We start from the raw sequence: 12,951 nt of genomic DNA on the forward strand, positions 1-12,951 counted from the left end.
ATACTGGAGATAAAGGACAAGACTGTCACAGAAAGGGGTCTAAAGCTAGTCTGAGATTTTTTTCAGAATTGCCAAACACTAAGCAGTTCCCCTGCATTCAAAGTCAGTTACTAAGGCCTCTATATTTTCCACAGTTTGTCAGCTTATGTAATTGTTTAAGCATAGATTTTTCGGTCAAACATAACACTCCAAGTCTGTCAGGATCAAAGTTAATATTGATACTATGGCTAAACGTAAAGTGCCATTTGGGAAAGATGCCATCACCAAAATTTGCAGAAGCGCTAAACATTAGAAATTCCTGAAATTTTAAGTGGAGAAAATCTTTTAATATCCTTAAATACAGTGTTACATGCGTATATGACTTCACTTACAGAATGAGGCCAATGGGGCACATATCCAAAAAACCAACATACAGAAAATCAGCTTTTCTGATGCGTACATAGATTCACACCTTCACGCTGTAACTAAACAACAAAGAGCCCTAAAAGGAAGTCATACAGTTTCCATTTATTGAAATGATAGAGAAGGAGTCTTTCAAGGAGTGAAATATTCTGAGAGGCTGAAGAAATTAATCATAAGATAACTTTTGCAGCAGCATTTTGACAGATTTTAGGGTAGAGATGTGTTAATTAAGAACCAAGGTACTATAGTTTTGGCAAAAGGTACAGGTATCTCTGAGCCATAACAAAACATACATGTAAAGTTCCAGCAGACCTTCATTTCAACTGCCTTAGACTCGCTTAATGCTTGCCTGGATCTAAAAAGAAAAGAAAGGAGAAAAAAAAAAAAAGCGATCAATGACAGCAAGAAACTTTTTACAGAAAGACCACAATCTTTACATCCACCCCAAACTTCATTACAACTCTGAATCCATCACTACTGAACCAAAGAGAAATTAAAGAGCCTAGGTATTGACAGTAAAGTTATTCCAATATGAGAGAACTTGCTCACCTGCCTACAAAGCTACCCGGGGGGCAGGGAAGTAAAGAAGGCCGCACACATACTCGTGGAGCATCCATTTCCATTTCCCTCACTCACAAGCAGTACCAGTGGGACCACTCTGCAAGTGCCTGCAGGGCTAACGCATGCATGGGAGAAAGAAACTGCCACTATAACTTGGTTCCTAAAAAAATCCAAACTGCAGACAGGACGTGCCAAAAAAAGACCTTATTTCTTGCATTCTTTACCTAAGCAGCTAATGAAGTGCTTTTCTTAGAAGTAAACAACCAATCAGGAAAGCTCATACTCTTTAGTACCCGCTGCAACCCTATCTTCCGTCTCTAGCGCTAGGGCATGTATCATTCACAATGAGAAACGTTTCCAGGAGCCCTGGTAACAAGCAGATCTTACTATTGTAAAGTGGTTTTAGCTCCTATTTGGACTACGTTCTTCTGGCCCCCACCCAGCCACAGCGAATTATTTTCTCTGCACTGCTCAGATAATCCCGTCCATGCCCGCGGGTTTATTCCCAGGCAGTCCCCTCCTTTCTAGCCGAAGTGCTGGGCTGGACTCGGCTTTGAAGAGCCGTTATCCGCCTACAGCTCCTCATCCAAGCAGCAAATCCCCGCAGCGTCCCCAACACTTTCCTTCCCTTTCCCCAGGGACCGCAGAACGGAGGGGAAGGAGCGGAGCCGGGGTTACTCCAGGTCCCGGGTGCTCGGGAGCTCCCCCCCCCCCGCTCCGCCGCCGGCCGGGTCGTTCCCCCACTATGTGCAGCCCCGAGCGCCACGCGGGCGGCCCGCCCGGCCCTGCGGCCTGCGCCGGCCCCGCCGCCTCCGGGCCCCGCTCCGCAGGGGCCGGACCGCGCCCCGGGGGCCCCGCTCCCCCCGGGCCGGGCCACCTCGGCTCCGGCTCCGTCCCCCCCCGCCGCAGCTGGAGGCAGGGCAGGGTAGGGGGAGCTCCGGCCGCCCCCCGCGGGGCGGAGGTCACCCGCCTCCCCCCGCCCTCCGCCCATGGGCGCCGGCTCCGTCCAGCCGCCGCCGCCGCTCCGGCCCCGCGCGCAGGAGGAGGCGGCGGGGCGCGTCTCCCGGCGGCGGCTGCGCCCGCCTCGCCGCCCGCCGCCGCCCGCCAGCCGCCGGGGAGCCGCGGCGGAGGCGCATGGAGACAACGGCCGCCGCTGCCTGCTGGGGTAAGGCGCGCCGAGGCGGCGGGAGCCGCGCCGGGCACCCGCCCCTGCCGCGGGCGGCAGCGGGGGGCACGGCCCGGCCCGGCCCGGCCCGGCCCGGCCCGGCGGGGCGGGGGGCGGCCCGCACCCGGGCAGGACTCTGTCCTGGAGGGCGCCGCGGGGCGGGCGGTGGCGTGCCACGGCGGGGGAGGGTTTCCGCGGAAACTTTCTGTTACTCAGGCACCCCCCTCACCCCCCCAAAAAAGCAGCAGCACCCCCACCGGGCTGCGCCCCCCCCCCCGTTCCCCCGCCTCCAGCGCGGTGCCGAGCGGGGGTGCGGCTGTGGTGGCAAGCCCGAGATTCAGAGGGAAAAACGCGACGAGGTGCCGGCTGGAGGGGCAGAGGGCGTGGGGGACAGCGTGCTTCCTCGGGGCGTAAATGCAGCCTGGGCAAAACACTGTACAAACGCTATGTATCGCATCCGACCGACTATCGGGGGCTCGTATTTTATATGCAACTGCAGGAGCAAACAAGCCCCTCTTGTAAGAAACCTAAGCATTTTGTTATTTAGGACACGTTTTACTCGTGTGCGTTTTGTTGCCTGCAGGTATAAATCTTTGAAGTACAAGTTATAAATATTAAAGCTTAAATACATAGGGGGAGCATGTGTATCAAATTTTAGAATAAATTTATTCCAACCCAGTTTGACACACACACACGCCTAATGTACTCAAGCTGCACTTAGACAAATTAGGAAACAGTTATTTTGTTTTACAATGGTAGGTGCCTGTTTCAGAGAGCGGTGAATGACTTAACAACAATAATTAGCATATTTATATAACACATTGTTGTTTATACATGGGGTTTTGAATCTAAGAGGCATTAAAGTCATATATAATACCATTTCCTGAACTGGAGTGATTCCTGGAAGGATGAAGCAATGACTTGTTCGGCTTTTTCACCCCCATTCAAGCTACATCTGTGCATATATTCATAGTCTGAAACATGTAATCCTGCCCTGGAGAGAGTGGGTGCACATTAACAACATAATGTGTCTTCAACTGACATCTGGTTGCAAAACAAAAACAAACTGCTATTAAGGACCTTTTTTTCCATTTTTCCCTCCTTAGTTCTTTTCTTCCATCTTCCTCTCATCTCTGGGAGCTCCATCCGTATTGGAATAGGCAGCAATTATTCCAATCTCTGTAAGTAGTCTTTTTTTTTTTTAACTGCATTAATGGCATGCCTTCCAGTCATGTACAGCTGTAGGAATATTATATTTAAAGTCCTCTAGCAGATAAACATCAATCCATTAAAAAGCAAATAGCTTCCTGACTAAGAAAACAACTGAGGTAACAGAAATGGACTTAACCTTGTGATCTTTATACAGACAAAACTCACAGAAATGACTGACAGAATTGTCTGAAATAGAGGACCATAAAATTTAGTGTCAGGTACAAGTACTTCAATAATTCCTTTTAAAAAAAAAAATCCTCCTTTTCAGCATTTTCTCCCACAACAACAAATTAGCACATAGCTGCTAAAACTGATTTACAAATAGAGCACACTGACATCAGTCAAAATTTTGGCACTCACTAGTGAAACAAATGTGGCTAAAAATTACTGCCAGTCATTGAAATAAAACAATTCCTGACATTTCACTTCCATCTACTCTCCTTTTTGTGACTGACTTTTGTAGTTTTTACATGGAAGTTATTTGAAAAGGAAATATAATATTATAGGAGCAAATTCCGCCCATGTCACTGGTCCTATTTTGGCAGAACACCACATGTATGCAGGGAAGCAGAGTAGCATGTCCAATCTCTTAGATGAAAGAATGCATAATGATAAAAATACATGCACAACAATTAAAACAACCAAGATACCTCTCAGAGCAAGTGCTGCAGCTCAAGAAAAGCCATGCTGAAATGTTCTAACTAGATTATGACTTCGGTAACAACTTTCAAGCCAAGATGTCCATCATGGGTGACAAATCATATGATTAAACCTGAAGTTTAAAGAAAGAACAGGCAAAAAGTTACCTTATTTACTTTGGAACATACAAAAAGGAACAATGAAGTCAGGCAGCTACCACCATTCACAGACTAGAAATATTATCAAGCTTAATGTTTGCTGCCACAGCCTACCAACTTGGAGAAATTATTCATAGCGTCAAGACCAGCTTCTGTCAACACTAGGTATTTGTAGAATCTAACCCTAAGGTAACTTTGGTAACTAGGAGCAGAGTGGTTGGTGAAGCTGAAGACAGTACAAAACCAAGTAAATGCAAAGTGTTGTCTTTCAGATTGCCTGGTAATCCCTTAAACTAGAAAAAACATGTTAAAGTTGGGCTTAAGAGCAAGTGCAAAATTAGTAGCTGCCGATTAAAATTGTTCACCCCCTGGCTACCTAATACATGACCAACTGGCATCACCCAAGTCATAGAAAATACGTAATCACAGTACAAAAATGATAGGAAATTGTAAATGCTTTCATTAGTGTAGCTACATGTGGCAGTCTACTACTTTATTAGTGAATTGCCTGTAGACTTGGCAAAAAAAATACTTGTAATGTGCTTATATTGTTACAGGTTAATATTGCAAAAATACTGTTTAGATTATTTTTCCACAGAACTGTTGGTTTTACATTATTCGTGAAATGACATTTCATAGCACTTCATTACGTATGTAGCCAATGTATGTTTAGTTTGGGGATTCATATCAGAATAACATAATATCTTATCCATTCTTCGCTTTCATGTTCCCTGACCTTTAAGCTCAGATTTTTCCCTGCCATTGCCCTCCCAGAGAGACCACTTCTTCACAGCAAGACAACTTTGTATTGCATTAACTTTAGATTAGTGTAGAGTTTTGTAATAGAACTGTTGCAGCAAACAGTTCAGAGTAGTCTGAGTATTGCCCTAATTTCCAAATGGGTGCCTGTGTCTCTTCAAAATTAATTGCTGTTAAGACAATATTTTTGTTTTACTTTTGGCCTTAACTGAGTACAGTTCAGCCAGGCCCAACGTTCTGGCCTTCTACGCAAGGGCTATCATGTTTAATTATGGTAATGCCTAGACTGTGAAATGTTCTACTGACAATAACAGATGATATTTAACACAATCCCAGGTGGGCATTAGCCAATAAAAAAAACCCCCAAACCTACAAACAAACAAAAAAAACAACAAGCCAAACTGTGGCTTGTATTATGCTTTTATAGTGAACATGGAAAGAGACTGCTGTTATCCCAAGCTGTTAACTATGTACTACAGGAAGGAGACAAGAGCGGATTCTTCAGCTATACAGAATTCACGTGTGCCAGGTACTAGACCTGTTTACTCTCCCAACACTGAATTTCCTAAGCAAGCGCAGAGGCCCAGGAGGAGGACTGCAGCTCCTCTCATACAGACTCAGCTGTGCCTCAAGAATACTGCTCTTGTACAGGACAAAGGGGCAGAGTCACACAAGCGAAGTCCAGGCAAGCTAATACTCAGGAATGGAGCTATATGACTTCAACCACACAGGACCAAGGCAGGTTGACAGTTTCAGCATTTAATGGAACTTTCTGAGCGGAAATAAAATTTGCTATTAGCTTTGTTGCTTTAGATGTTTCTTTCTGAGAGAAACATTGGATTTTCTTTGCAAAGTGTTTTTAGCTTTTGGCCAGGTATGTTTGTTTGGTTTTTAAAGTAAAAAGTAAAAATTATCTCTAGAAAATATCTGTGACAGTAAGTATAAATCACTATTAATCAGCAGTCATGAACCTCAGTCACTGTTTCTAATACTTAAATGAAGGGGGCCCAAAACTGTCAGAGAAGCAAAAAGGCAGACAAATGGTTCTACCCAAAGTGCCTTCCCTTCCTGCATGCCGCTGCCTCCTCCACCTCCTCGCTAGCAGTTCTAAGATTAATCTCTGGAGAAATGGATTGTAAGCACAGGTAAAAGCAAACAAATCAACTGATTCTTCAATTATCCAGATTGCCAATACACATCAGCTATTATAAAAAGATAGTTATTTTACAACTATTAAGTGACCATAGTTATTTATTTCAATATTAGTGAATCTTTATGATTTTCATCTGCATGAAAATCCACTTAAGCCAGGCACAGGGACATACTTGCTACAAAGGAAAAGTGCAGAAAATCCTGATCCTAAAACCAGTAAGCCCTTGAGTAGACACTTTGGATGCTGTCCCTCAGCATTCAGCTCACACGCAGTAACTGCACAGCTGGCTGCCCACTGTGTTGTCATTGACTACAGCACTGCTAGCTGTGTGCTGAGACCCCAGGACGACAGTGAAAGGTTGAATAAACTTCTACTCATAAACAAGGAAATCTTTCTGTACACAGCAAGAATAAAATGCTGTCTCCACTGCTACAGACTAGGGAGTCTGTGGCTTTTGTTCTTGATGGCAAATCCTGTATTTTTCCCAGAATGGTCTCCAAACTCAGCCAGTTTAACACAGTTGTCTAGAGGCTAGTACTCAAAGAACATAACTTCACATTCATATGCACAGGTGGAGCCCAGTGCCTGAGTTCAAACAGGTGAAGAAACTGGGTGATTTGGGGTCTGTGCAAGTATCTTACAGTGGTTCTATAGGCTGCACCAGATTTGAGACATACAGAGAGACAAGAGATTGCTTCAAGCCTGTGCGTGACAGCTTTGCTGTGAACTTGTGTCCTGGAGAGAGTACATTATGCCAGGAAGTTTAAGAGACAGACTGATAGGTCTGCACCGAGACTTCTGCACCCCACAGCAGTATATTCCCTTGAGAAGTGTCAGTGATCAAAGCACCAACATCTACCACCCATTACCACTCTCTTTCTTCTCTAACAGAGAATGCCAGAAACCATCTAGGTCTGTGATGCCAGGCAGTGAGGGAAACACACGCTGTAGTTTAATCCCTAGAATAATCTGCTTTTTATTTTCCTTCACTGATTTTTTTCTCAAAGCGTGGATGTTTTCTGAAGGCACCGAAGAGGCTCCCATCTCCCTTTCCTTAAAGGCATACTGCATATCTCCCTACAGTTCTCCACATTGCATTTCAGGCTTTAATGACTCCAACTGTGCAAAGGGAAGGATGTTCAAATGCCTCCAGAACCACACCTCAAAATTCTTTGTTCTTCTCCCCTAGTAAGTCATATCCTGCTCAGTGTCTTTCTGCCATCAATTTATTTTATGATGGCTTGAAATCATCTGTTACATCAAGAATGATTTTTTTACCTTTTCATTTATTAGACTGGAATCTGCACTAGGAAGGTATCAATTTCCAAGCCTGACAATTTCTCATCATCATTTAAGAGCATGTAGACTGACAACTCCAAATCGTTCATTTCCACTGTAACTACTGACTTAATGCTTTAGTTGCAGCAGCTTCTCCCAACTCCTACCTCCCATTCCTGATTATTTTTTTTTTAGTGGAGAGAATAATAGATTAGAATTCATTCCTATACAACTACTATGCAAAAATACAGATTGGAGTCCAACCCTGCTCCCTATCAAATAAATAGAAATGATGCTTTAGTTTTTGAAGGGGATCTCATCAAAGCAGTACAAGCAGCCATGCTGAGAAACCTTTCAGAGAAGAGTAGGGGGGAGATTTGTTTTAGAGGTGCTGAGCACTATTAACTCTTGCAGTCTGACATTTCATTGTTATATAATGACTGTATTTGAGCTGTATGTTCAAGCAGCTAAAAATGCAGTAGATGCCCAGACACCTTTATGCAGAGCATCTTTCAAGGAAAGGTGGACACCTAATTGATTATGAGCTTTTGTAAAGCCTACTTAAAATCTCTATCCTCAGATGCTTTGAAAATGTGGCCTCAAATTCAGAGCTGGCAGAAGCAAGCTATTTAGTTGGCTTTGACAGCATTTATGCAAACAGTGATTTTAGCTCCAAGACTTTAATACACATCTTGCTAGAACTCCCTGAAATCCCTCAGACTGTTTTTTAAAAATAATGACATTATATGACATTGAGACACCTACAGTCTTCAAGGACCTGTGTGTAGATAATTCACAGGAGGACATTCCAGCCAAAGCCACTTGATCACTGTCTATTCTTAATGCAAATAGTGGTTCTGTGACACTTTGACACTTTTGGCCTGTTTAATTCTAAGTTTCTTATCTTTTAATTGCTGTTTTTAGTTGCAAGCATGTTAATTCCTTTACTTCTATCATTAAAATGAGGATTTTCCTTTCAGCAATTGTTTTCTTTCTTCATTAGAAGCATTATAAAAAGAAATAGTGAAATATGTGCCATTTCTAAATTTTTTTACTTGAATTTCTCCTATTGGCAAGTAATCTTTTTTAGTTTCATGGCCTAAGAGAAGCAGCTCTATAAGCATATGATCTTTACAGGTTTTCAGTATCTTATCTTTATTTTGAATTAGCTGCAAAATTGTTACAGGATTACTTCTACTTAAAAGACACAAGTAAGACTGAAGCTTTATCGTGCTAGGTCCTGCACAAAATAACTGGCCTTATCCTTCCAGATTGCAGGTGTCTAGATAACACAAAAGGTGGGAAGAGAAAAAAAGGTTGGCAGAAAAATTAATTGCTTTAGATTACATAGCAATTTAAGGAGAAAGCAAGGCTTTCCTGGCTCCTGGATTGGTATCTGTCCGTTACTTGGCACTGACTCTTGCACTAGCTATTTTCTCTTGTAGCATCTTTTTTTCCATCTTTAACCAATCCCATATCTGTCTTTGTTCTTGGGGTTGAAGGGATAGACTTGCTGCAAGACAATTTCCAGAACATTTATTCTGCTTTTACTTCTTCATATGATTATTTCGTGTGACTGAATTAATTGTCCACAGACAACCTGTCGTCCATCAGGCTCAGACCTGACAGAGAGAAATATTCTGAAGTTACACTTAACCTCAGCTTTCACTTCCCACTTACTTAGGACAGAAAAGTAACTACAGATGGCCTGTAATGTTTTTCTAGGTAGATCACAAATACAGGTGGGTCTCCCTTCCACTGGGGAACCCAAGAGATACATAGAAATGACATATTTTGCATCATAAAGTTAAAACACTTCAGTCAGTAGAACAGCTTTCTGAGTCACTCTAAATCATTTAATAGGCTGCTTCCAATTTTTAAATGTTGAAAACAGGCCCCGACTTACAGAATGGGTTAAATCAGGGATTTCCACAGCAAGGACTCAGGACCTTAAAGAGATGAGCTTTACAAAAGAGATGCCAGGTCCTCTCAGGGTGAGAGTAATACAGTACATGGCAGAGCACCCAGCAGATTGCGAGTTATTTAGTCCCAGTTAGAAGACTAGTTCTTAGTAGGAAAAACTCATATTGAATTTTGCTTCTAATCCACACTTAACCATCTCCTTTTATTAGCAGAGTTCAGTATTTTGGGCTAAACACTCCCCATTTATGATTATTTACAAATTAGACTACTGAGGTACACAATGGCCATTTTCCATCTCCAAATGCACACAGTATGCAAGCAAGTCAGTGGCCCAAACAGCTGGCAAGTACAAGACTTTACTAAAAAAGTAGGTCATAGAAAGCCCAATGCAGAACAGAAGAGACTAGAGTTTTTAGAAATTTGTAAACCATGTTTCCTTGTTGTCATCTTAATGTATTGCCCTGAAACTTGCCTCTAAAGGTGCAGGGAATTAGGCAGCCTACTATGCAATCCTCATTCACTGTTCAGCAAAGAAATGTAAAAACCCTGCAGACTTGAACAGACAATAAAAGCTCTGAATGACAAACTAACGCTCCTGGTTGATTGCAGGTGCCACGGTGACAAGTAGCCCAACAATATCCAGTCATTTGGTATTGTAATTATAACTCTGCCTCAGAGACACATCGGGAGAGGAACGTGAATCCAAAGTGATTTCTGTTTTGGCCTGGAATTTGGTGCTAGAGAAAGAATACACACACTGCAAAGAGGAGCAACAGAGAGTAGCTATTTGGGATAACTTTTATGCATCATTTGAAGAGCATGTTAAACTACGCTAATAATCATGCTCCTCACACTAAACACGTTTGTGGAATCAGCTGTTCCTTTAGAAAGAATAGGGGACATTCAATAATAGATTGAAAAAGCAGTTACAATGTATTCATACTGTTGTGCGCTGGGTTGAATGCTGTGTAGTACATTTCTTAGCATCATTCCCAATCAGAAACTGTCCCAATGTTTAGGGAGAGCACAAAATCAGAATACCACCAAGAAAGATATTGTATATACATAGCCATTTACAGTAAAGACTTTGCTTTTAGAACAGCACAATGCTAAATGGAAACGTGAGCGGAAACTGTACTTTTGCAACTTGATCCTATTAGCCAACCTGAAAGACATCTAAAAAACCTGACAGAAGTCTAAAATAAAAAAAGAAAAAAAAAGCTAGGTTCAGAGCTACATTTCTGTGCTTCTGATTAAAAAAAATGTTTCTACTGAATGAAGCAAGCTGTAAATTGGAAATTTCCCCAAAGTTGGAGACATAAGATCATGCTTCAGGAGTGCTGGAGCATCTATAGAGGTATCATGTTTAACCCCAGCTGGCAACTAAGCAGCACACAGCCGCTTGCTCACTCCCCCCACTGATAGGATGGGAGAGAGAATCAGAAGAGTAAAAGTGAGTTAACTCATGGGTTGAGATAAAGACAGTTTAATAGGTAAAGCAAAAGCCGTGCACACAAGCAGAGCAAAACAAGGAATTCATCCCCCACTTCCCATGGGCAGGCAGTGTTCAGCCATCTCCAGGAAAGCAGGGCTCCATCACGCGAAACGGTGACTTGGGAAGACAAACGCCATCACTCCCAATGTCCCCCCTTCCTTCTTCTTCCCCCAGCTTTCTGTGCTGAGCATGACGTCATATGGTCTGGGATATCCCCTGGGTCAGTTGGGGTCAGCTGTCCCGGCTGTGTCCCCTCCCAACTCCTTGTGCCCCCCCAGCCTCCTCGCTGGTGGGGTGGGCTGAGAAGCAGAAAAGGCCTTGGCTCTGTGTAAGCACTGTTCAGCAGTAAGGAAAACATCCCTGAATTACCAACAGTTTCCAGCACAAATCCAAAACATAGCCCCATACCAGCTACTGTGAAGAAAATTAACTCTATCCCAGCCAAAACCAGCACAAGGTAGAAATAAGAACTTTTTCCCAGATTTTCAAACATGTAAAACTATGATTCCCAAACACAGCCAAGGACAGCATGGTAAAATGCAGGGCTAAAGCTAGTATCAAGGTACCTTAGTAGTATAGAAATGACATCTTGTGTCTGTTCTCTGATTTAAGGTTATTGTAAATTTCTTTAGTTGTCATCAGTGCAAAAATACTAAGGAATTGAGGGGCAGAAGAAGTCACCAGAGATAAGAATCTCTCTTCCTTATATTGTGTTTTGCACAGGTTTCTGCATCATGCTCATCTAAATCATATAAGCAGAGCAGAGCATTAAGCATCAAACTAACATGTGCCATGTGTTGTTTATTCTCTCATGTTCTCGCCAAGCTCAAGAGTTGTTAAATCACCTTTATCATTGGAGGATCCTTCTTCACCATGATTATCTTCCCGCAGCTGGCTACAAAGGTTTCAAAGCCAGGCTGCAGGCAAGAATGAAGGCTATGATTTTTATAAAGTGCAAAGGGTTACACTGCAGACAATAATTCCTGCTGGTGGATGATCAGGGCATTATCAGACTCAGTGGTTGATGCGAGAAGTGCGTACCCACTTTAACAGATATATAATTCAATGGTCATTTGAATAAGAAAAAAAAAATTTGGTATTACTAACATAGGAAAATACAAATTTGGATGTGCAATAGCTGTAAACTATTATGTGTATTTTAATGGTGCAGGTTAATTGTCAACTTGTGGATTCATTTTATACATCACACTTATATAATATTGCACTTTAACCTAAATTTGATATGATCATTTTGATGTTCTTAAATTGCTAATTTTCACTTCATAAATTCATTCAAATGTGTGCTGATTTAGAATACAACCTTGAAAACCATCAGCATGCCATTGCATGGCACACTCTGGTTGGGAACAGGTGGACTTAGAACTGGAAAGTGCTTCTCTGAAAGAGACTTTGTTAGCTCCATCATCTGTAGTAAAAATTGTTTTCAGATCAATTTTACCTCAGGGTAAAACATACTTTAAAGACAAAATACTTTGTGCTAGCCTCTACTGAGATAGAAACATCATCTTGGAAATAAGGCATTTTCACACAAATGAAACTATCTGTCTCAAAAGAATTTTCATTGCATAGGACTTAAACATTGTTATTTGTTGAGTCAGTACCACACTGAATGTGATGCCTACGTCTGTCCCTGCCTGCTGCGTGACCATAGGCCTGTGCCTCTGTTTCTTCCTTAAAAAAAGCATTTATGTATTTTTAGTCTTCATGGTTTTTTCGGTTATTTTGCAGCTCCCCTTGAGAATAGATGGAAGATTTGTATCATCTGGATTCACAAAAGACAAAATTTGCTCTTGCTACACCTGGGAAGTACAGCTTTAGGGGATAGGTTTGCACACCATTTTTTTTTAACCATCATTGTCCCCCACTGCTTTTCAGTCCAAAAAAATTGGATATGCCCATATAATTTCTTACAGCTTACAGTCTTAATGATTCTCCCTGAAGATAATAAAACATTGCAGTGGTTTTCCAGCATTTTCATAAAGACCATATCCCAAAGTGACTTACACAGTTCAACAACAACTAGCAGAAACAGAAAGCATAATATTACTTTCTGGATGAGAGAGAAGAGGTGTTTATCTTTTAAGTGACCTTCAAAGTAGAGCCAGTGAAGTGGTGAAAAGTAAAACAGGAATTTTATGTTGCAGGAACTGTAGAAAACTTTCTTACATCCAAAAAGTGGTGAAAT

The 12,951-nt window shown here is 42.2% G+C and overlaps 2 protein-coding genes across 2 annotated transcripts in view; both read left to right on the forward strand.

Annotated features, from left to right (window-relative positions):
* Positions 1–1,742: 1,742 nt before the first annotated feature.
* The window catches only part of CKLF (chemokine like factor), a 100,077-nt gene continuing 88,868 nt past the window's right edge, over positions 1,743–12,951 (forward strand). The window contains exon 1 of the mRNA XM_052797664.1: positions 1,743–1,748. The gene's annotated coding sequence lies outside the window, so the exon portion shown is untranslated. The remainder of the gene's footprint in view (positions 1,749–12,951) is intronic.
* BEAN1 (brain expressed associated with NEDD4 1) overlaps positions 1,869–12,951 on the forward strand; it is a 65,215-nt gene continuing 54,132 nt past the window's right edge. The window contains exons 1-2 of the mRNA XM_052797663.1: positions 1,869–2,128; positions 3,235–3,309. Of these exons, the coding sequence (XP_052653623.1) occupies positions 2,098–2,128; positions 3,235–3,309 (106 nt within the window). The 5' untranslated portion in view covers positions 1,869–2,097. The remainder of the gene's footprint in view (positions 2,129–3,234; positions 3,310–12,951) is intronic.

The sequence above is a fragment of the Harpia harpyja genome, chromosome 9 (assembly GCF_026419915.1).
Source record: "Harpia harpyja isolate bHarHar1 chromosome 9, bHarHar1 primary haplotype, whole genome shotgun sequence".
Taxonomy (NCBI): Eukaryota; Metazoa; Chordata; class Aves; order Accipitriformes; family Accipitridae; genus Harpia; species Harpia harpyja.